The sequence below is a fragment of the Podarcis cretensis genome (genome assembly GCF_951804945.1).
Source record: "Podarcis cretensis genome assembly, chromosome: 2".
NCBI lineage: Eukaryota > Metazoa > Chordata > Lepidosauria > Squamata > Lacertidae > Podarcis > Podarcis cretensis.
In genome coordinates this window covers 56,650,284-56,673,294 of record NC_137171.1, presented here as the reverse complement: position 1 = coordinate 56,673,294, position 23,011 = coordinate 56,650,284, and the positions used below count along the sequence as shown (strand labels likewise).

The following is a 23,011-nucleotide window of genomic DNA, read 5'->3' as shown; positions in this document are numbered from 1 at the left end:
GGCACAGAAATACTTGGCAAATCAGTCCGTATTATCTACTGCACCTTAGGCGTTTGCATATTTTATGCGTTTGGCTACATGCTGCTGCCACTGTGCGCTTACTTCATCAGAGACTGGCGGATGCTGCTAGTGGCTCTCACTATACCTGGCCTGCTGTACGTTCCACTGTGGTGGTGAGTGTATTTTAAATAAAAGTGTTCACATTTTGGAAACTACACCAAAAACTAGTGCTAGCTAATGCCTTTACTGGGGGCACCCTCAGTTGACTTAATTTTTTTCAAATTACATACATACATCATTTTATTCGTATACTGTATGGCCTTTCCATAGTTCAAACTGTGCTGAGGCAGCTTACAACATGATAAAATGCACAGTTCCAACATAACAGAAGTAGTGGAAAATAATGAATAAAACATAAAAAATATACAACCAAACTGAATAATTTCCACAGAAATCATAACATCTGAAATAAAGATACAAAAAATTAATATCAATGGCAGCAACAATCTCCCCAGCAAAACTCCCAGCCCAAGTGTCTGTTCAACAGCCTCAGATTTTGTAGCTGGAGTCAGTCTGGGCCCCATGCTCCCAGGTAAGGTGGAAAAGGCCTGCAAGTCAGGAAGCAGATCTTTTAGGACTCACAGCCTATATATGTATATGTATATGTATATGTATATGTATAACAATTTTTGTGTTTTCATACATATACATACATACATATATACATATATACATATATACATATATACATACATACATATATATATATATATATATATGTATATATGTATATATGTATATATGTATATATGTAACATTTTTTTTTGCTACCAGACAACCTAGGTAACACATAATAAGTTACAGTGGGGGCGGAAAGGGAAAAAGGAGAAACAGGATGCAATGTGAAACCAAAGAGTTAAAACCGAAGGTGCATAATGTCATGAAGTTCAGTCTTTAACTTATTTTAATTCACCACATTTCAGATCCTAAGAATTTTAATTTATGTTGTTTCTCCAAGAATCCTAAGAGTTGTTTTTGGGTGAGACTTGCTGAAATGTGTTATTGCCACTCTTACAAACGACTTAACTAACGTATATAATACACACACACCCTTTTATGTTGCTAGGCTATTTTATGTATAGTCACATGTTATAATTAGCAGGGTTGTTGCTTCCTGTGTTGTTGTTGTTGTTTAGTCGTTTAGTCGTGTCCGACTCTTCGTGACCCCATGGACCAGAGCACACCAGGCACTCCTGTCTTCCACTGCCTCCCGCAGTTTGGTCAGACTCATGTTTGTAGCTTCGAAGACACTATCCAACCATCTCATCCTCTGTCGTCCCCTTCTCCTTGTGCCCTCCATCTTTCCCAACATCAGGGTCTTTTCCAGGGAGTCTTCTCTTCTCATGAGGTGGCCAAAGTATTGGAGCCTCAGCTTCACGATCTGTCCTTCCAGTGAGCACTCAGGGCTGATTTCCTTAAGAATGGATCGGTTTGTTCTTCTTGCAGTCCATGGGACTCTCAAGAGTCTCCTCCAGCACCATAATTCAAAGGAATCAATTCTTCGGCGATCTGCCTTCTTTATGGTCCAGCTCTCGCTTCCATACATCACTACTGGGAAAACCATAGCTTTTACTATACGGACCTTTGTTGGCAAGGTGATGTCTCTACTTTTTAAGATGCTGTCTAGGTTTGTCATTGCTTTCCTCCCAAGAAGCAGGCGTCTCTTAATTTCGTGGCTGCTGTCACCATCTGCAGTGATCATGGAGCCCAAGAAAGTAAAATCTCTCACTGCCTCCATTTCTTCTCCTTCTATTTGCCAGGAGGTGATGGGACCAGTGGCCATGATCTTCGTTTTTTTGATGTTGAGCTTCAGACCATATTTTGCGCTCTCCTCTTTCACCCTCAATAAAAGCTTCTTTAATTCCTCCTCACTTTCTGCCATCAAGGTTGTGTCATCTGCATATCTGAGGTTGTTGATATTTCTTCCGGCAATCTTAATTCCGGCTTCGGATTCATCCAGCCCAGCCTTTCGCATGATGAATTCTGCATATAAGTTAAATAAGCAGGGAGACAATATACAGCCTTGTCGTACTCCTTTCCCAATTTTGAACCAATCAGTTGTTCCATATCCAGTTCTAACTGTAGCTTCTTGTCCCACATAGAGATTTCTCAGGAGACAGATGAGGTGATCAGGCACTCCCATTTCTTTAAGAGCTTGCCATAGTTTGCTGTGGTCGACACAGTCAAAGGCTTTTGCATAGTCAATGAAGCAGAAGTAGATGTCTTTCTGGAACTCTCTAGCTTTCTCCATAATCCAGCGCATGTTTGCAATTTGGTCTCTGGTTCCTCTGCCTCTTCTAAATCCAGCTTGCACTTCTGGGAGTTCTCGGTCCACATACTGCTTAAGCCTGCCTTGTAAAATTTTAAGCATAACCTTGCTAGCGTGTGAAATGAGTGAAATTGTGCGGTAGTTGGAGCATTCTTTGGCACTGCCCTTCTTTGGGATTGGGATGTAGACTGATCTTCTCCAATCCTCTGGCCACTGCTGAGTTTTCCAAACTTGCTGGCATATTGAGTGTAGCACCTTAACAGCATCATCTTTTAAAATTTTAAATAGTTCAGCTGGAATACCATCACTTCCACTGGCCTTGTTATTTGCAGTGCTTTCTAAGGCCCATTTAACTTCACTCTCCAGGATGTCTGGCTCAAGGTCAGCAACCACACTACCTGGGGTGTACGAGACATCCATATCTTTCTGGTATAATTCCTCTGTGTATTCTTGCCACCTCTTCTTGATGTCTTCTGCTTCTGTTAGGTCCTTACCACTTTTGTCCTTTATTATGGTAATCTTTGAACGAAATGTTCCTTTCATATCTCCAATTTTCTTGAACAGATCTCTGGTTCTTCCCATTCTGTTGTTTTCCTCTATTTCTTTGCATTGCTCATTTAAGAAGGCCTTCTTATCTCTCCTTGCTATTTTTTGGAAATTTGCATTCAATTTCCTGTATCTTTCTCTATCTCCCTCGCATTTTGCTTGCTTTCTCTCCCCCGCTATTTATAAGGCCTCGTTGGACAGCCACTTTGCTTTCTTGCATTTCCTTTTCATTGGGATGGTTTTCGTTGCTGCCTCCTGTATAATGTTGCGAGCCTCCATCCATAGTTCTTCAGGCACTCTGTCCAGCAGATCTAAATCCTTAAACCTGTTCCTCACTTCCACTGTGTATTCATAAGGGATTTGATTTAGATTGTATCTTACCGGCCCAGTGGTTTTTCCTACTTTCTTCAGTTTAAGCTTGAATTTTCCTATAAGAAGCTGATGATCTGAGCCACAGTCAGCTCCAGGTCTTGTTTTTGCTGACTGTATCGAGCTTCTCCATCTTTGGCTGCAGAGAATATAATCAATCTGATTTCGATGCTGCCCATCTGGTGATGTCCACGTGTAGAGTCGTCTCTTGTGTTGTTGGAAAAGTGTGTTTGTGATGACCAGCTTGTTCTCTTGACAGAACTCTATTAGCCTTTGCCCTGCTTCATTTTGCTCTCCAAGGCCAAACTTGCCAGTTGTTCCTTTTATCTCTTGGTTCCCTACTTTAGCATTCCAATCTCCTATAATGAGAAGAACATCCTTCTTTGGTGTCACTTCTATAAGGTGTTGTAAGTCTTCATAGAATTGGTCAATTTCAGTTTCTTCCGCACCAGTAGTTGGTGCATAAACTTGGATTACTGTTATGCTAAAAGGTCTGCCTTGGATTCGTATCGAGATCATTCTATCATTTTTGAGATTGCAACCCAGTACTGCTTTCGCAACTTTTTTGTTGACTATGAGGGCCACTCCATTTCTTTTGCGGGTTTCTTGCCCACAGTAGTAGATATGATGGTCATCTGAACTAAATTCGCCCATTCCCGTCCATTTTAGCTCACTGATGCCCAGGATGTCAATATTTATTCTTGCCATCTCATTTTTGACCACATCCAACTTACCCAGGTTCATGGTTCTTACATTCCAGGTTCCTATGCAATATTTTTCTTTACAGCATTGGACTTTCCTTTCGCTTCCAGGCATATCCGCAACTGAACGTCCTTTCGGCTTTAGCCCAGCCGCTTCATCAGCTCTGGACCTACTTGTACTTGTCCTCCGCTCTTCCCCAGTAGCATGTTGGACGCCTTCTGACCTGAGGGGCTCATCTTCCAGCGTCATAACTTTTATATGCCTGTTGTCTTTGTCCATGGAGTTTTCTTGGCAGGGATACTGGAGTGGCTTGCCGGTTCCTCCTCCAGGTGGATCACGTTTGGTCAAAACTCTCCACTATGACCTGTTCATCTTGGGTGCCCTGCTCGGCATAGTTCATAGCTTCTCTGAGTTCTTCAAGCCCCTTCGCCACGGCAAGGCAGTGATCCATGAAGGGGGTTGCTTCCTGTAACCTCTGCCAAAAGCCCATTCATATGCATAGAATAAATTGCTCCTTTTCATACAGGCTAATGACCCTAATCTTGCTCTGTTTATACACTGGCTCTTCAACATTGTATTTCTATGCAAGGAGGACAGAGGATAGCATTGCAGTTAAAGTCTTTTTGACCATGGTGGTTTGGGATGTAGGCTTAACAACCCTGGCTGTTCTGTTGAAGTTACGTTGAAACATCACAGGTTCATTCCAGAATCGCCTCGATGGCTGCTGTCCCAAGGCAGGATTCAAGAAGCAGAAGACATCATTCGGAAAGCTGCAGAAATGAACCATGTTGCTGCTCCAGATGTAATATTTGACCTCATTGAGGTAAACTTGCCCATGTGTTGCGTCTGTTTACATTTTCTTCCCAGTGTCTGGATATGGCAGTGCCCATTAAAACGTTCTGCCTCATGAGATGAAATCTAGCTCTCCAATAATGAACCTATTGCATATACAATCATTTTCAACCCGTTCAATGTTATATGAAGAGCATTTTATACTGTGGGTTGACTCCAACTAGGTTATACTTAAGAGTGGACCCATTTAAATTAATGGACCTCCATTAATAATGTCTTAGTAACTGTCTACTCTGAGTAAGATTAATATTGGATGCAATCCTATAATTTGTGATTTGGCAACATCCTGGATTTGCTTCTCAACTCCTTTAAAATGCAGCACTCTACTTATTCTTTATGTTAGGCTGGCATATATGTTAAGCTAGGATCTTTTTAGATTATCTGTTTATAGTACAACAGGTGTCATTTGTATTTATCTTCCCTGTTTCAGGGATATTGCATTTTTTCAACAACACACAACTCACAGTAATTGTTACACGTCACAGTGGACTGGTCTCCCCTGTAACCCACCTTGCTTGAGATTCCTCAGGATGCCAGGAGATTCTTGCTTCAAAACAGATCTGGTAGGCCCTTGGTTCTCAGAACTCAGGAGCCAGCTTCATCCTTCCTATCGGCTTCTCCTCTCTTCCTGTGCCTAGGTTCTTCCCCCTGTGCACAATTAACACAGAAATTACTAGCGCTTCTTCCCTCAATACCACCCTCCTGTGTCCACCCCACCAACATTCCTTTTAACTGTTAGGAAATGAGGTTCCCACCCTCTTGCTTAGCCTGTCGGCATTCTTGGCATCTACACAATTGAGGTAGAGGGAACCACCCTCTTCCTTGCCTATTAGGCATGAACTGTGGCTCTGTAATAAGTACCAAACACCATGGGACATTTTCTGCAGCCATCTCTTCCTCTATTTCTGTCGCCCTCAGACTTGCACTTCCCTCTCAGCATTTCTGGTTTATTTCTACAGGCTGAGAGAGGAGAGAGGAGATGTGTTATTGCTGCAGAAGCTTCCTGCAAGGACTCACCAGTGCCTCCTCACAATCCTGTTCTGCAAAAATGTAAATTCTTCCCAGTGAAGAGTCCATTATGTTTTGATGTCCTGAGTGAAATGAAGCTCTTCTTAGTTACTGCCCATAACATCAGCAATAACAGTGCAGTTCTACCATGTCCATGTTACGCTGAGCCTCAAATACCACTAATCATTTCTTCGGACTCACTGCTGGGGTGAATCTGATAGGGAGTTCTTCATACTTTACCGTGAGACAGTTTTGGATCTTTTGAGTGCTCTCTTTGCTGCTCTCCTGTTCTGGCTCATACAACCTCCAGCCTTTTATTTGCAAGGAGTGGCTCAGAGGAGCTACCCACCTACATAATTACACAAGGCAACAAAGCTTTCACATCCATTCCATGTGCACAGATGTCATGCTATTAGCTTTTATTGAAATTGCTGTTTTACTCAGTAATTTGCAGTTAGGGTCATGGTTTGAACTGCTCATTAGAGGAATCCCCCAGACAAATAATTGGCAGTTCATCTTCCAACCCAAACATGGCAAGTGATGTTTAATAAGGCAGCTGACATGTGCCTGAAAACTCACACTGACCCTCCTGCTGGCTCCTGCCTGTGAATACTCTGGATTCTTGGCATAGTACATGAGATGTCATCTAATTGATTTATTTTTGGATCAAAAAGGAATGTCAGCAAAAATATAAAGCTTCAGGATAACAGTACAAGAGAACAAGACAACCGTGTTCTTTTAAAAAAAATACACACCCATGACTTTACATTAAAATGGAATTAAGTTGAAAATGTAATTGCTATAAAATGTAATTGCTATATTTAGTTTTACTAAATATATATTTACAACTGAAGGCAGCCCTGTTCAGGAAAGTTTTTAGTATGTGATGTTGTGTTTTTACTGTTTTTTGTTGGGAGCCGCCCAGAGTGGCTCAAGCAACCCAGTCAGATGGGCAGCATATAAATAAAAAATATATTATTATTATTATTATTATTATTATTATTACTACTACTACTACTACTTTACATAGTCCCTTTGCAGTCACATGATTGGGTTAATATTAAGTGCAGTTGAGTATTTCAATTGAAACTATATCATCATTTGCTAAGTTCATTTTTTCTCCCCATTTCCCTCTAAAATTTGGACTTCTGTGATGCAGTATAACAACAGCATATTGATATTAGTTGTATTGGGAAACATTCTTCCGATATGGAGCCACTTGAGTTCTGCACTGTTTCTGAGGCTTTTCTCGTTGAGCCTTGTCTGGCTTAAGTGCTGCCAGTGAGCATGGGAGGTGGTTATTTCAAATGATGCCTAAACTATGGAATAGCCTTCCAAGAGAGGTTCATCAGCCCTCTTTGCCTGCTTTTAAATAAGTTCCTAAAACTGTTTTTTTCTATCAGGCATCTGGCCCTTTGATGTGAAATGATTTTAGTTGTGAATATTATATTTTGTGATGCTGAGGTTTTTTCATGGGACTTATAAATAAGCTTCATTGAGTTTGATTTTTAATCAAAGAAATGTGAAATCTAAATACACACATAAATAAAATAATGGATATTGTTAAATAGTACATTTATCTTTTTCTAGTATTAACATGGGTACTTTTACTTGAAATGCCCTGGATTTATACATAAATGAATCTTTATAGCAGGGTTCATGAAGAAGATCCAACAAGATCCTTAGGTTCCCCACTCCTAGCAAATCAGTTTTGACAGGTTCACCCACCTGCTGATCACCTGATTCTATAGTAACATCAGGTGATTGACACCTGTCAAAGTTTAAAACAGGTGGCTGTAACAGCAGTTTGGAAGGGTTAAATTTAGATTAGGAAAATGTAACAACACCACTCCTCCTATCAAAATCAGAGAGCCACTGCTCCTCCATTTGCATTTAAGTAGAAAATAGAATTCTTGGGTGATCCAGTATTTTGTACTTTAGTCCTGAGTCAACTCCTGTACAATTTGTTGGCAGAAATGGAATGAACTTTAAACTACAAAGCAACCTGCTTAGAATGCCAGGATGTTCTGTACATTGATATAAATTAGTCACACATGTACAGTTTTATGACACTTCCTACTGAACAACCTGTGGTTTGCAGCCTAAAATCTTGCAGATCTTCTACTATTTTGTTCAAAATCCATATATTAAACTTGCACACAGTGACTACAGTTAAACTTGCTGGATACTTTATACTGATCCCCAGGAGAAAGCCTGAATTATGGAAAAAAGCCTTTTCAGTGCAGCCATGGAAAATTAATATAGTGTCAGTCACAGAAACCAGAAAATGTAGTTTCACATTTATTCTAAACAAATACCAGATCACACTACCTAAATACCAACATTTCCAGGAGCTGTCATTCAAATTAGCAGTGGCCGCTTCTGCACCGAATCATCAACCATATATATTTTTTAAAAACAACAGCACTTAACGGCAAATATTCCTTATTTACCTTGAACATGCAACTGAAATTTCCTGCTGCATGAAATGCCACTTTATTTTAGAGAAAGAAAACAGGGTTTCATGTGTGCATCTGTAATTTTTGTCTCTAGCTACAAGATGTGAATTCCCAGGACCACCGGTCATACAGCATTCTGGACCTAGTGAGGACCCAGAACATCCGATCGATCACTATCATGTGTGTGATTTTATGGTAAGCAGTTGATGAACATACACAAAGCTTTCCTCTCCTTATGAGACAGCTGATTCAGAGCAGCTTCCCCCAAGCTGGTGCCCTCCAAATGTCTTGGGGACTGCAACTCCAATCATCCCTGACCACTGGCCATGCTTCCTGGAGCCGATGGGAGTTGTGGTCCAAAACATTTTAAGGAAACCAGGTTGATTCACAGTAGCTGAGACTGTGGCTGTAATCACACACCTATAAACACCCAGGAGCCACATTGCATAACATTATTTACGTATAAATGCGTGTGTGTGGCATTTCACATAGCAGCATATTGAAATGTCTCTGCTTCAGTCTAAATCCCAAACTCTTACCTATTTTTCCAGCTAGCATTTGCTTTGAGAATTTCTATCAAAGATTCACTCTTTGGTTTTTTGTGTGTTTACTGCAGCAGATAAATCCTGCTGTTTTGGAGTTGGACGCTACGCTGTCATAACTAGCTTCACATAATTTGTCTGCTGCCGTTTTGCTTCCAATGGCAAGTTTAAATTCACATCCACATTAAAAATTTATATATTAATATATAAAAACTAACATGTCAGGGGGACACTTATGGGCTCCACCTCCTTGATTTGCATATTTTGAATGTATAGGGAGATTTGTACATGAGGGAGCATTCAGAGACTCGTGTTCCCCACTGCAATCAAAAGTGGTGCAGTCTGGTAACACGTGAAGCTGCAGATCCTGTGTGTGAGGTCTACGAATCCCTTTAGTTCAGATACCTTAAGAGAAGTCAGCGGTGGAACTGGTATGTGTACCCATGCTCTTCACAACACAACTAAAGTACCATTTGAAGCGAGCAAACTTCCAGGAGGTCTAATTAATGCAATTCTTATGCCTGATCAGATTACTACAGATCCAGACCTCTGTGGGTGTCCCCTTCTCATGCCACTTTGAGTGGTGGAGAGGAGAGGAAGGACATGTTCCCTCCCCGCTGTGAATGAGCCATTACCCTAGCAAGGTGTCTGAGCCCCTGGGATTAATGCAGTTGGGACTGGACAGTAATGTGAACGCCAACAAACGGAGACAGATTGCATTTCTTTCTACTTGGGAACGCTCACTATCATGTGTAAATGTATGTGCGTTTCTTTTTTAAAATCTGTTGAGTTTATCAATATTTTGATGATTTCATTATGTTTTTAAAGCCAGTTTTATTGTCATTTTTAATGAACATTTGATACCATTTTATGCAAACCGCTCAGAGATTTATTTATTTTTTATTAGGCAGTGTATAAATCTTGCTAAATAAAACAAAACATAATTTTCAAAGCCTAGTCCAATACAGCACTTATTCTGAGGCCTCCGAATATTTATTACAATATAGCTCTGTCTTTCAGGATGGTCATTTCCATTGGCTACTTTGGCCTCTCTCTGGACACCCCTAACCTGCACGGAGACATCTATGTCAATTGCTTCCTTTCGGCAATCATCGAAGTCCCAGCTTACACCATCTCTTGGCTGCTCCTCCATTATCTTCCCCGGCGGTATTCAATGGCAGGAGTCTTGTTCTTAGGAGGATGTGTCCTTCTCTTCATTCAGTTGGTACCTCCATGTAAGAACATTTTACTTGATGTGAACTTTTCCCCTACTTTTGTAGATATAATCCACATGGCCAAGCAGGTTGAACTGTGGGCATTACAGGTAGAATAGTGAGCGGGTGACTGTACTTGTCCATTAGTGCACAGTTTAAAATAGAAGCCTATTCTGCTTCTGTTCATTACATCTGAAAACCAATATAAGACAGAAAGGGAGCTCACAGTGCTGAGAATATGCCTTCAGATTTGCTTCCTTACGTTTATTTTGATTTTGGGGTTTTATGTTTGATTCTGTATTTAAATTGTTCTCACACTTATTTCTTTTCAGTCTCCCAGGGACTATTATAACATGGTGTGGCTTACAAAGTTTGTACGTGAATAAATGAGCTCTCTCATTTGTTCCTATTATACCAGCAACCAAACACTAATCTGACAATATTTTTATTTAGAGTGGGGTTGTTCTATCAGCCACTTCACATTGTGATGTCAGCTTTTGAAAAGAACAATATATTGGATATTCTTTTTGAAGTGCCATGTGATTCATAGTTTAGGTTTTGATTTTGGCTTTTTGCTGCAACAGACTAACGACTAGTCTTTGTGAATCTATTTATTTATTTATTACGTATATGGACCACTTTTACCTCCAAGGAGTTCAAGGTGGTGTACATGATTCTCCAACCCAACCCAACTCAACCCAGTTTTGTTCTTCACAACAACTCTGTGAGGTAGGTTAGGCTGAGACACAGTGCCTGGCACAAAGTCACCCAGTGAGAAATCAAACCCTGATTTCTCAAATCATAGTCTGACACTCTATCCATTACAACAGGCAGATTTAAAAGAAGTAGGATAAAGTGAATGGCAGAAGGCAGATAAACTTACTGACACTTCAGTGACACATAGCTTGATTCTCCTTTGTAGACCTCACTGTGTTCTCCATTACGCTGGTGATGATTGGAAAGTTTGGGATCACAGCCTCGTTCTCAATGGTTTATGTCTACACTGCTGAGCTCTACCCAACGGTTGTGAGGAACATGGGAGTTGGTGCCAGTTCAATGGCCTCCAGATTTGGCAGCATCCTCTCGCCTTACTTTGTATATCTTGGTAAGTTCCCAGCTATCTTATTTTCTGCCAGGCAAAGTACCACTACTCTCCCTTTTAGTGCTACAAGCCACTCAGTTCAGTATTATTGCAGGGTACAATGAATAGTACGGGCAAAGTTGATGTACCATTAACTGATCTTTGTGTTGAGAGGCTCCAGATAAGCTTCCAAGCAACCTTAGAAGTCCGCAGAACACAGTTTGCAAAGAACTGGTCTGTTCAAAACATCATGACAATAACCACTTATTACTTCCCTTGCCCCTCTGTGCTTCCTACCAGGTGCTTATGATAGATTTCTTCCCTACATTCTAATGGGAAGCTTGACAGTGCTAGCAGGAATTGTCACCCTGTTTCTTCCGGAAAGTTACGGCATGCCTCTCCCAGATACCATTGAACAGATGCTAAGAGTTAAAGGGTAAGGAGAAACCATTTCATCCATTATTTAAACAAACAGGGATTGCAGCCAGTATCATTGTGGGTCATGCTGTAAAAATGTTGGGAATCAAATTATAGAAGAGATTAGGACAGTATAGAAGAGATTATAGAAAGGATTAGAGCAGTATACAGTGGTACCTCGGGTTAAGTACTTAATTCGTTCCGGAGGTCTGTTCTTAACCTGAAACTGTTCTTAACCTGAAGCACCACTTTAGCCTCCTGCTGCTGCCGCGCCGCCAGAGCACGATTTCTGTTCTCATCCTGAAGCAAAGTTCTTAACCTGAAGCACTATTTCTGGGTTAGCGGAGTCTGTAATCTGAAGCGTATGTAACCTGAAGTTACCACTGTATACAGAGCAGTCAGTAGTGTTGCTTGGATATCTGAAAAAGAGGTTTCAACAAGAAATAATGAAAACAAGGAAAACAGATGGCTTAATTCCTGAGAAACAGTGGGGTGGTATGCCAGCTAGATAAATATTAATTACTGGTCTCTATTGTAGCTTCTTAGAAACAAACCAAACACTCTAATTTTAAAAATATGCTCAAGCCAACCAACAAGCCAACCTTTATGAAGGAGAAGCAGGCGATTGGATCCCTCTCTGGGTCAGAGCCCCTCTCCAGTTTCCCAATGGAAATTCCACCTCATCCCTGATGCTTTTTGCCTCCAGAGATGCAATTGGCTGTAGCAGTTTAGGGGGTAAATATCACCATGGCAGGGCGCAGGACAATTTTCAGAAAGAAGCTGTTGTAAGAATCTAATCTGGATTGGTGCTCCATATGAAGTGGCCAGCTGAAGCATACTTTTTACAAATTAAAGGTCTGATTAATATACTATGTTATTTGGGCCGTGGGGCTAACCAGAGTCAAAGTTTGGTTTTACATGTAGATGACAGATCTGCCTATTGAATGAGACATTTCCTTGAATGTAAATGTGAAATGTATGACAGCATCATGCAAGCTTTTGCTTTAACAGTTTCCTGTTTTTCTTTCTATTTATTTGCAGAATTAATTACAGAAACACATCTAAAAGCAAAAAGGCATTAAAGGATGAAGAAGAAAATTCAGTGATTATAAAAGGCACGACTTTCTGATCAAGCTGCATACCCTGTTATGAACTAAAAAGTACCTAGACATATCCTTCAATTTACTTCCAGAAAGGACTAATGGAAACACTTTTTCTATAATCAACTTATTTATTAAACGCACATTCATTTTTGTGAATGTAGATACTGTATATCCCACTGTGGGATCTCTGCCAGTAATTGTACGGGTTACAAGGAACAATATCCGAAAAGGTAGGGGCAGGGAAAGCCTGTTTCCCATTAGGACTGTTGGCAAATGTCCTTTTTGTAAGATTAAAACACGCTTGAAGTTCTAGATAGATGGACTGACTTTACTATTCGGTTCATTCAGTGCACAATGGCAAAAGGTGAAACATGTTACTGAATTTAAATATTGTTAAGTGTCGTCACCCAGCTTGGGATGCTGCTTCTGTTCAGAAAACCTGAAGCTTGAAATTATGTGGATGCTAAATACTAGACAAATGATTTTATGCACTGCTTATGCTGGTTTTTAAAAATCAACATCAGTTTTAGAAATGGAGAGGTGGTTTTCATGTGCAAAACATTGGCAGTCTAGTTTTGCTTGCAAGCCTACTTATTTCAGATGTAGTTTTAAATATTAACCACTAGATGCAGTTGTTTACATCTGAGAATGATGCCTTATTTAGGCTTATATTTATTTTTTAAGGATTACATTGCATCTGTAATGCATCTCTTTCAATGTTCCATTAGTCGATTTTTCTATAATTTGCCTCTAATTCTGAAAGGCACTGGAAACTAATACATATCTGTATTTCCAAATAATTTGGTCTTTTCCCATCTCTGCCTGAAATGTCTTCAGTTACATACTAGGTATGTAATAAAGTTACGTTATAATACAGAGCTTGCTCTAAATGTACCAGTCAGGTGCCTTCAGCTTGCTTAAAGACATAACTGTTGCCTTTTGGGAACAAAGTGCATTATTTTAAATGAGTATCATGAATGATAAAAACAAGTCTTGTGTGTGAGCAATTGTGTCAAGTCTACCAAGAAACACTACCCGTTACTGGGGAAGGAGTTACCTTGATTACGTTTGTTACTTTACATTATGACACAATTTAAAAAGTATGATACAAATATGGTGCATTTTAAATAGTTTGATATAAAGTCACATGATATTGTATTATTGTTTTAATAATTTGTTAGCTGCCTCAGAGGTTTTTAATGACAGAAAGGTGATACATATATATCTTAATATAAATAAAATGTGATTTTTATAACCAGAGTTGCTAGACAGCACTTCTGTTAACACAGCTGTTTGCAGACATTCCAGAAATTGTGATATTATGTGAAAGTTAATGTAAAATTCTTCCCAGTTCTTACCAACTGCTGCTCACTCCTACTGCTACTTATACCCTAAAGGTACCAAAAATTGTCTACTGGCCCTGTATATGTTACCATCACATGGACAGCACATCAGTAGGCATCAGTCAAAACTGCTGCTCACTCCAGTTTTGACTGATGCCTACTGTTGTGCTGTCCATGTGATGGTAACATATACAGGGCCAGTAGACAATTTTTGGTACCTTTAGGGTATAAGTATCCTAAATAAATGGTGAGGGAGACTGTAAATTTCCCAGCACTCAAGTTTCTGATTTTCTTAAAACTGGCATTCTTATCCCAGAGAGAGCAGCTACCTACCATACTTATTTTATTGTGGAGATAGGAATTGCACTAGTGTTAACGTTATCTGCAGAATGGTACCCAGAAGGTCACTGCACGTCCTTCACTTGTGGAGGATGGGGCAATGGCAAGTGATGTAGGATGTTGTTTATGGAGCTCCTCAGCCTGCAGAAGCAATCTGGCCTTCACCTGGAACCTTTTGAGGCCCACCTTCAGCAAAACCCCAGGATTCCAGACTAGTCAAGCTGGCCAGCACCCTCTGGAGTACTTAACATTTCAAACTTGTTAGAGTCTTAAAACAGAGGAGTGGCCTGCCATCTCTTTATAAGGACAAACAACAATACCCACAACTCAGAAAGCCTCAAAAGAGGCACAAATGGAGACTCTTGAATATAGTGCTGATGACATGACTCTCAAAGAAAAAAATAGTGGAGTGGATGGCTGAGATATTGGACAAAAAACTGGCAGAATTGAGGACCTACATATTTGGCAAGTGTATCATTCATGCCACAAAATGACTTCTTGCAAACTCCTGAGCTGTAGCAGGCAAGTTAAGATTTCTGGGGAAAGTGAACTTGGTGCAGGTAGAGACTTCAGATAGTGGGCATTGGATTCCATTCCTAGACACAAACTGTGTTCTTTGCTGTACAGTGTGGCAGGCAAGCCACAGCTAAGCAACAATGCGAGAGGGAGGCTAGGAACTGTCCTCCATGACACTAGTAGAGGAAGAGAAGTGGGGATGCCCTCCCAGCAAAGCTCTTCCATTGCCATCACATGAGCCCAAGGCAGTTTTATTCTGTCCATGGTATTTCTTCTAGTCCTTGTAAGATGTTATCCCCCCCCCCAATTGTTGCTGTTATCTGTCATTCCTTGGGCAGAGCTGATACTGCATTGTTCCAGAAATTTCTCCATCGCTCTGTCCCATGCTGTGTTGTTTTGCACCAAGAACTTTTAACAACAGCTGCAAAAGTCACTCTGTCCCAGTAAATAAACTGTTTTCACCATTTTTCCTCTCAGCCTGGGAAGAAGAGTGGTCCGTCGAACTGCATATGACTCAATAAAGAACCTTATCAGTTCCTTGACAGCTCACAGATTCCTTTCATCCTTCCTTCCAGATGAAGATATACAACCAGTTATCTTCTGTTCACTTCATAGATAATAAAGGATGGGGAAGAGTCAGCTCTAAGTTTCCATCATAAATCTTTTACAAAATAGAGCTTCCCTCCATTTTTTCCTTTTTTTTTACTTTCACAGTTCCGTTTGATGTTATATTCCAAATTTATAATCCCATTTCTTCCATGCTTACTTGTACAAATATCATTTGAACTAACGTTCCAAGGACGGTTGCCGAATCATAAATGTAGAGAAGAAAACTTTAAATAAAGAAACCATAGGATCCCCTCTCCTCCTACACACGTCTTTTGCACCAAATGAAGTCTTATCTCAAATTCAAACGTTAAAGTCTTCTAGCACACACCTGTACTTCAATCCAATTAAGCTCTAATTATCAGGAGAGGCTCTGCTTCTTAATTGCGGTGTTGGAGGGTTTTCAGCAGGCGAAGTGCTTTATCATTCAGCGCCTCCCTGCCCCCCCCCCCCCCGCCTTCCATGCCGGAGCGAGAGTCAGGTACCAAGACGAACTGCGATTGAAGCCCGTTCCCCCCCTCCTTCCCTGGGGAGAATTTGCATGGATAATTATCCTCAGTCATCCTTGTTTTTCCTTCGCCTTTGATCTCCCGCTGTCGTGGGGGCTGCCTCCATTAAGACAGAGAGGAACCGGAAATGTATCCCTCACCAACTTCCAACCCTTTTTACCAGCAGATGTTGTTGCACAAGTCTCATCTTCATACCAGGTTAAAAAAACAAAACTTGTTGAATGTCTACTTCAGTTTCTAATGAATTTCTGCAACTATGAAAGGCACAGGACACCTTCAAAGAAAAAGATTGGCAAGCCTACCCATCCAACACTGAGCTACAAGAAGAAGAAGAAGAAGAAGAGTTTGGATTTGATATCCCGCCTTTCACTCCCCTTCAGGAGTCTCAAAGCGGCCAACAATCTCCTTTCCCTTCCTCCCCCACAACAAACACTCTGTGAGGTGAGTGGGGCTGAGAGACTTCAAAGAAGTGTGACTGGCCCAAGGTCACCCAGCAGCTGCATGTGGAGGAGCGGGGACACGAACCCGGTTCCCCAGATTACGAGACTACCGCTCTTAACCACTACACCACACTGGTGTAGTATACAAGGAAGTATACTCATTTTGTCAACACCAGATCCCACAAAGCCTATTGTGTATTTAATATCAGCCAGGAAGGGGAAGAGCCCTTGTATCAAATCAGGATATGATCCATGTACCTTAACTTTACTATGATGGCAGTGGCTTTCCATGATTTCAGGCAGGAGCCTTTAGGCCTACTGAACCTTACATGGCCGGAAAGGAACTCTTTATAAGCCAGAGACCCAAATGGTGAAATCAAATTATTACATGCAGTCAGTGGCTTTTGTATCAGCCTTCGATATCCATCTGATTTCTGGTCATTGCATTTTTCTGTCTATGTTTTGCATCTCAGTCTCTACACATTTCTTAAATACAGTGGTACCTCAGGTTACATATGCTTCAGGTTACATACGCTTCAGGTTACAGACTCCGCTAACCCAGAAATAGTGCTTCAGGTTAAGAACTTTTCCTCAGGATGAGAACAGAAATTGTGTTCCGGGGGCGTGGCAGCAGCAGGAGGCCCCATTAGCTAAAGTGGTGCTTCAGGATAAGAACAGTTTCAGGTTAAGTATGGACCTCCGGAACAAATTAAGTACTTAACCTGAGGTACCACTGTATATCTTTTCTTCTAACCCTTTATGGTGCAGTTCTGTGAATACTGTATTTTCTTCCTAATCCTTTCTTATTCATTTGCTTTTCCCCTGTTTGCAGTTTCAAGGTGGGTTCTGGGTGGAGGAGAACACAAGGACAGGAGAAAAGTGTTGAACTGGGCCAAAGGCTAGCATTTTCTTGCCAACAAAGGTCAGATAGATGTCTTTTAAGAAGCCCACAAGCACAGCATGGCCTGCCCACATTATTTTCTCCCACACATTGGGTATTCAGAGATATACTTCCTCTGGAATTGGAGGCGCCCCTCAACAGCAATTTCTAATGCCACTGACAATGGCTAATGCCACTCAGGAATTATAATCTTTATTGTAATTTTCCATCACCCATTTTCCATCATGGGTGACTGCAGGGGAAAGCGCAAGAGGCGGCACATGCCCCCTCTGAAATTCTAAATGCTGTTGTCTTTATTCCATTTTGTACATTGCCTTGAGATATGTATGTGGAAGGTGACTGCTAATCATCATCTTAAATTCAGTTTCCACATTTCCAAAGCAACTTGCCATTAAAAAAAAAACTCATGAAAATTTGTCAGCATTTTAAGACAAACGTATCCTAATAAGCAAATTTTTGTATGCAATTTTGATGAGTGTACACATTTTTGCAAGCAATTTCCCCTAATATGGGCATTTTTGTACATGTTGAAAAACTGCATTGCAGAATTCGGAGAAACGCAAAATTTCAATCAGAAATGTGTTTCTGTTCAAGCACTGGTTTGAGAAGCAGGTATTTTCCCATTCAAGTGCAAACAAATGTAAATTTAATAAACAAAGAACACCAAGAATTATGTTTGTGAACATGGCAATCTCGTTTGCCCATGGCTGAGCATGAGTGATAAAAATAAGTTTTGAAACTAGCCTTGACTTGAGGTATACACTTTTGCTTTCTCAAACGACTCTTTTCCTCCATTATCCCAGCCTCCTTTTTTCTCTCTCTTTCATTTGACGTTAAGGTCTGAAGCAGGGCAGAAAGAAAAGTGAAAGCGATAGTAATATGCTTTATGTTTGAACAGCAACCTGAGGTTTGACTGCATTTGTTATGGAAGATGGAAGCATAACAGAGAATGGGCCTTTTAATCATCTAGAAATTGCCAAAACCTGTAAGTTCAGCCAGGATTGCAGTTGCCAGCTGTTCCTGTTTATTCCCCACCCCTGCCTGACCAGCTAAAGGATATTTGAAGACTGTTGGGGGGAAAGAAACAATGCCTATATTGTGTGGTACTATGGCTGCAAAAGGACACAAGCATTATTCTGGAGCTGGAAACCATCTTGAAGAGCTCTGAACCAGAAGAAGCTCTAAAAAGGTAAGTTTTGTTTTTTGTTTTTTAGTAGATTCAGAAATAGGGAAGGGGGGGGAAGCAGGCAATCTTGAAAGCCTGACACAGACACCCACCCACCCACCCCCCAACTTGCTATAGTTGGAGGCCTATCCTTGAGTCAAAATAATTTTGTGATGCTCAGAAGCTAGCTCATTGTTTTCTGATGTTCAGGTGATTCTAACCACAATGTGATGGTCCTTTTCCTCTTTGGATTCTTTCTTCCTATAATCTAATTGCATGGTGTACAAGAGTACATAGCAGCCAGAAAGCCTTTGTCACTGTATTTCTGTTTTTCTTTGAGAGTATGTAAATCATTTTCTGACCTGATGGTTACTTTCTAGCCTTTGGAGCCAAGTTAGTTTTTTTCAAAGTGTGTTCATTTGCTCTGTCTGAACTCTGTGTGTGTGTGTGTGTGTGTGTGTGTGTGTGTGCGCACGCGCGCTTCAAGTATAAGAGAGAGGAGAATAAACTTCCTGTATTTCCATTAATTCCCAGTTGTCCATTTTACATTCTCCTCCAGCCTTCCAACACTATTCCCTCCATCAATCTTGATTTTCTCTCTCCTTTTTGGAGTATCCTTAATATGAGAAAATCCAGATGGAGAGATTTTATCATCTGTAGCTTTTATATTTTACTTAACATTCAAGTATGCAGCGTTCTTGGCCTTTGTAAAGTGATTTGAGCAGGTTGCCCGATCAAGCACCTCAGGTATTTGCTTCTTTGTCTACGTGGCTTACAACTGGAGTGAGGCATTTGCTTCAGATTCTGAATTGTGGCTGGAGCAGTGCCTAATGTTAAGAATAAATCTTCTCTGTAGGCTGCAGACCCGTGTGTAAAAGGCTAAGCCCACTGGGATGAAAGCAGAAGGGAGAACTGTCAAAACTGTACCAAAAATTAAAAGGCTGGTGGGGAAGGGGTTAAGCAGCCTCATCTCTCCACCCACCGCTCCACTTTTCTATATAAATATTTAGAACTGTTCCCTCGAGATGCTGCTTTGCTTTCCTCAAACCGGCTGCCGGGGCTTTGTTTCCCTATCTGACATTGTATGTTAAAGGTTCTGCTTTGCTCCGTGACCTCTCTCTTGAAGCAAATAAATACAGCTTGAGTCTAAAGAGAAAGCCCAGGCAATCTGCAAACAAGTGAAAGTGGCAGTGGGCACAGTGGCAAGATGACTGGCTCTTTCTAGGGAAATGTCTGGAGTGTGAAGATTTGCTTTGTTTTGCCTGAGGATGGATATGGGATTCTCCCTCTCTTCATGTCATAAGTGTAGCTCTGCTGGCTGGAGTATTGTGTGAGATGTTAATTTGCCTATGGTGCTGCACACTAGCACAGCGCAGGGTGTTTTGCATTGTGCAGAAAATGTCCGAATAAATCACGATGCCAGCATTCTTTTCTAAATGAAATTACAGTGCTGAGAACTGTGCAGTGTGCTGTGTAAAATTACTACTGTACTGTGTTCTTTCAACTCAAAACACAAGGTGTCAGACATCACAGAGCCCTTCATCTGCTTCCAACAAGCTTTATGATTAGACGTATTTTAGGGGTAGGTTATTTGTTATCAATTTTAGCATATATATTTTTTTCATTTGCAAGGAAGCCTTCAGTCCAGAGTAGGTTTCTCAAGCCTGAGTACAGTGCTACCTCGGCTTACAGACACTTCAGGTTACAGACACTTAAGGTTACAGACTCTGCTAACCCAGAAATAGTACCTCAGGTAAAGAACTTTGCTTCAGAATGAGAACAGAAATCGTGCCGCCACAGCACAGCAGCAGCAGGAGGCTCCATTAGCTCAAGTGGTACCTCAGGTTAAGAACAGTTTCAGGTTAAGAACAGACCTCCGGAACGAATTAAGTTCTTAACCTGAGGTACCACTGTAATGGCTTTATTCTCCACTGGCAATAATGTTTCCAACAGTCTGCTCTTCAGTAAACAGTAGCAAAACGTAACAGCTTTAAGTAGTTAGAAAACAATTATTCTCCCTAACATAAACCAATTCTCTAACACACATTATCCAGTGCTTTTGTGCAATGCACTGTGAAACATGTAACAGTTTAGGAGTGAAGCCCTTACTTCTTTCGTTATCTAACTCTTTTGAGAATGGAGCATTTGCTTTTTATCAGCACTCTTCTGTTTACTAGAACTAGAGAAAAATACTGGGATTATTTATTTTCTTTTTCTGGCATTCCAAATGGCTTGAGATGAGGGGCAGCCAACATGAGGCTCTCAAAATATCTTGGACTACAGCACCCATCATTCCTTTTTTTTATAATAGATATTTATTAGATTTTCCAATTTAGCACATAAAACAGAAATACAAAAATACAAAGGTACATAATCAAAAAAGAGAAAACAAAACAAAACAAAACAAATATAATTTCCAAAGCTTATTTCTATTACCTTATTTCTCGAACCTCCTCTCACCTCCCCCTTTTGTATTCCCGTTCGAATCTTAGTTCAGCAAATCCTTATAGCACCCATCATTCCTGACCATTTCCCATGCCGGCTGGGGCTGATGGGAGTTGTGGATCATTTCCAGACAACCCCCTTCTTGAACATGCATCCTGATTTATTTGCACAAAGTTCTCAAGGTGATGGAACATTGGCTGTTTAATGAGCATTCAGTCTGATTTGTTTGCAGGGTGGTTATATGCTGTTGCACCAAGAAAATCTTATCCCACACTTTCCAGTGCATTTTCCTGACACTTTCCTTATTGCAAAAAGTCTGTTTTGAATTTGCTGGTATGTGATTGAATCCCACCCTGGTCTGAAAGTGCCTATAGTCCAAAACTATGTTGACTCCCCCTGCTTTCAACCCATTAGCTCAAGTCAGTCATCGCATTACACCACGGTTTGTGCTAACTATACAGTGATACCTTGGGTTGCAGACGCTTCAGGTTACAGACGCTTCAGGTTACAGACTCCGCTAACCTAGAAATAGTACCTCGGGTTAAGAACTTTGCTTCAGAATGAGAACAGAAATCGCACGGCAGCAGCAGGAGGCCCCATTAGCTAAAGTGGTACCTCAGGTTAAGAACGGACCTCCAGAACGAATTAAGTTCTTAACCCAAGGTACCACTGTAATGATTTGAGTTTGAGACCCATTACAGTGTGAGGGATGGTTAGAGCATCAGACTAGGACCAGGCTTCAAATCCACAGTCAGCAATGAAGCTCACTGGGTGACCTTAGGCCAGCCACTTCTTCTTAGCCTTACCTCCCTCATAGGATTGTTGTGGGGATTAAACAAGAAGGGGGAGACGTGTATATACCACCTTGAACTCCTTGGAGGAATAAACAAAGAAATAAACATACAATGAGCAAACTGTGGTGTGTGAGTAGGTGTAATGATAAACATGCTTGTCTGCTTGCACAGAGTACCTGAAATCTGCAACGGCACTGCAGTCGCCCAGTTTTCTGGGCTTTGTGAAGAACTGCCCAGTATCCTCTTTTCATGGAGTGAAATGATAAGACCTCTGCATTCTGTATACAAAAGAAAAAAGTGTACCTATACTGCACACCAAAGAAACTTCAAGTAAGCTTTAAATCGAAGAGTGTGTGGGTTGTACTTAGCACAGGCCCTCCGACTGTTGTTAAACCATCATTCCCATCCTCCCCAAACACTGGCCGTGTTGGCTGGATCTGATCAGATCCACAGGATTCCTCACCCCTGACTTAGCATGATGCTTATTCTGCGCTCAGCAGATGGGCATTCTTCTGTAGGCATGCACTGTGAAACAGGGGCACAGTTTTGCCTCACCTAAAAAATGTTGTTTAGCTGAAGTGGCTAATCAGAGGCAGCTGCTGTTTTCTCCAAGGGTTTCATAACAGTCCTTGCTTAGTGTAATCTAAAGTAAACAGGAAGGATCCTCTTGTTGCATTGTCATGCTGGCGGAGGCCACAGCCTGGAGAGGCTGAAGGCTGCTGCACACAAACACTCATTTCCTCCACAGATACTGTCGCCTCCATGTAGCAGTAATGCTTTATATATACCATCATGTGTTTGGTTCTGTGGGTGTAGCAGGCACAGCAGGGGGGACGGATGGCTTTTATGTGATAGTACGGCAAAAGAAGAGAGAGGTACATGGTTCTCCCACATGGCGAGGAACTTGGTATCAAAATGCATATGGTGAAAAACAGGCCTAACTAGCAAATTGGCAGAATCCAGGCAGGAGTTACATAACCTTTCTGATTAAGACAAGGTGCTTTAGTGGGTGGTCCGGCTAAATCATTTTGCAGATATCAGGCAGCACATTACACAGCCCACAAAAACATAGAGCAGTGTGGGTTCGGAGGAGAATCCCAGTCTGCATAGGGTGGGCCTAAGGCTGGAGGACTTGGAGGTGGAGAAAAGATGCCTTGAAATGACATGTTCTCCCCTCCCCTATTCTGAAGGTAAAGGGAATCGTGGGGTTGGGAAAGAGGGGTTGCTAGATGTTGTGGTTAGACTTCTTTGAGAGAGGTGGAATAAAGACCCCTTAATGGCATTTTGGTGTCTTAAAATATATATATATCCACCAGGCATGCTTCCCTGGA

The 23,011-nt window shown here is 41.1% G+C and overlaps 1 protein-coding gene across 2 annotated transcripts in view; it reads left to right on the top strand.

Moving 5' to 3' along the window:
- Nucleotides 1-13,882, top strand: part of LOC307210581 (organic cation/carnitine transporter 2-like) — a 29,571-nt gene extending 15,689 nt beyond the window's left edge. The window contains exons 4-10 of one of the 2 annotated variants that reach the window (XM_079966559.1): nt 2-173; nt 4,595-4,769; nt 8,360-8,460; nt 9,828-10,042; nt 10,944-11,126; nt 11,403-11,538; nt 12,561-13,882. In XM_079966559.1, the coding sequence (XP_079822685.1) occupies nt 2-173; nt 4,595-4,769; nt 8,360-8,460; nt 9,828-10,042; nt 10,944-11,126; nt 11,403-11,538; nt 12,561-12,648 (1,070 nt within the window). In that variant the 3' untranslated portion in view covers nt 12,649-13,882. The remainder of the gene's footprint in view (nt 1; nt 174-4,594; nt 4,770-8,359; nt 8,461-9,827; nt 10,043-10,943; nt 11,127-11,402; nt 11,539-12,560) is intronic. The other variant, XM_079966560.1, reaches the window with a different exon arrangement.
- The last annotated feature ends 9,129 nt before the right edge of the window (nt 13,883-23,011 follow it).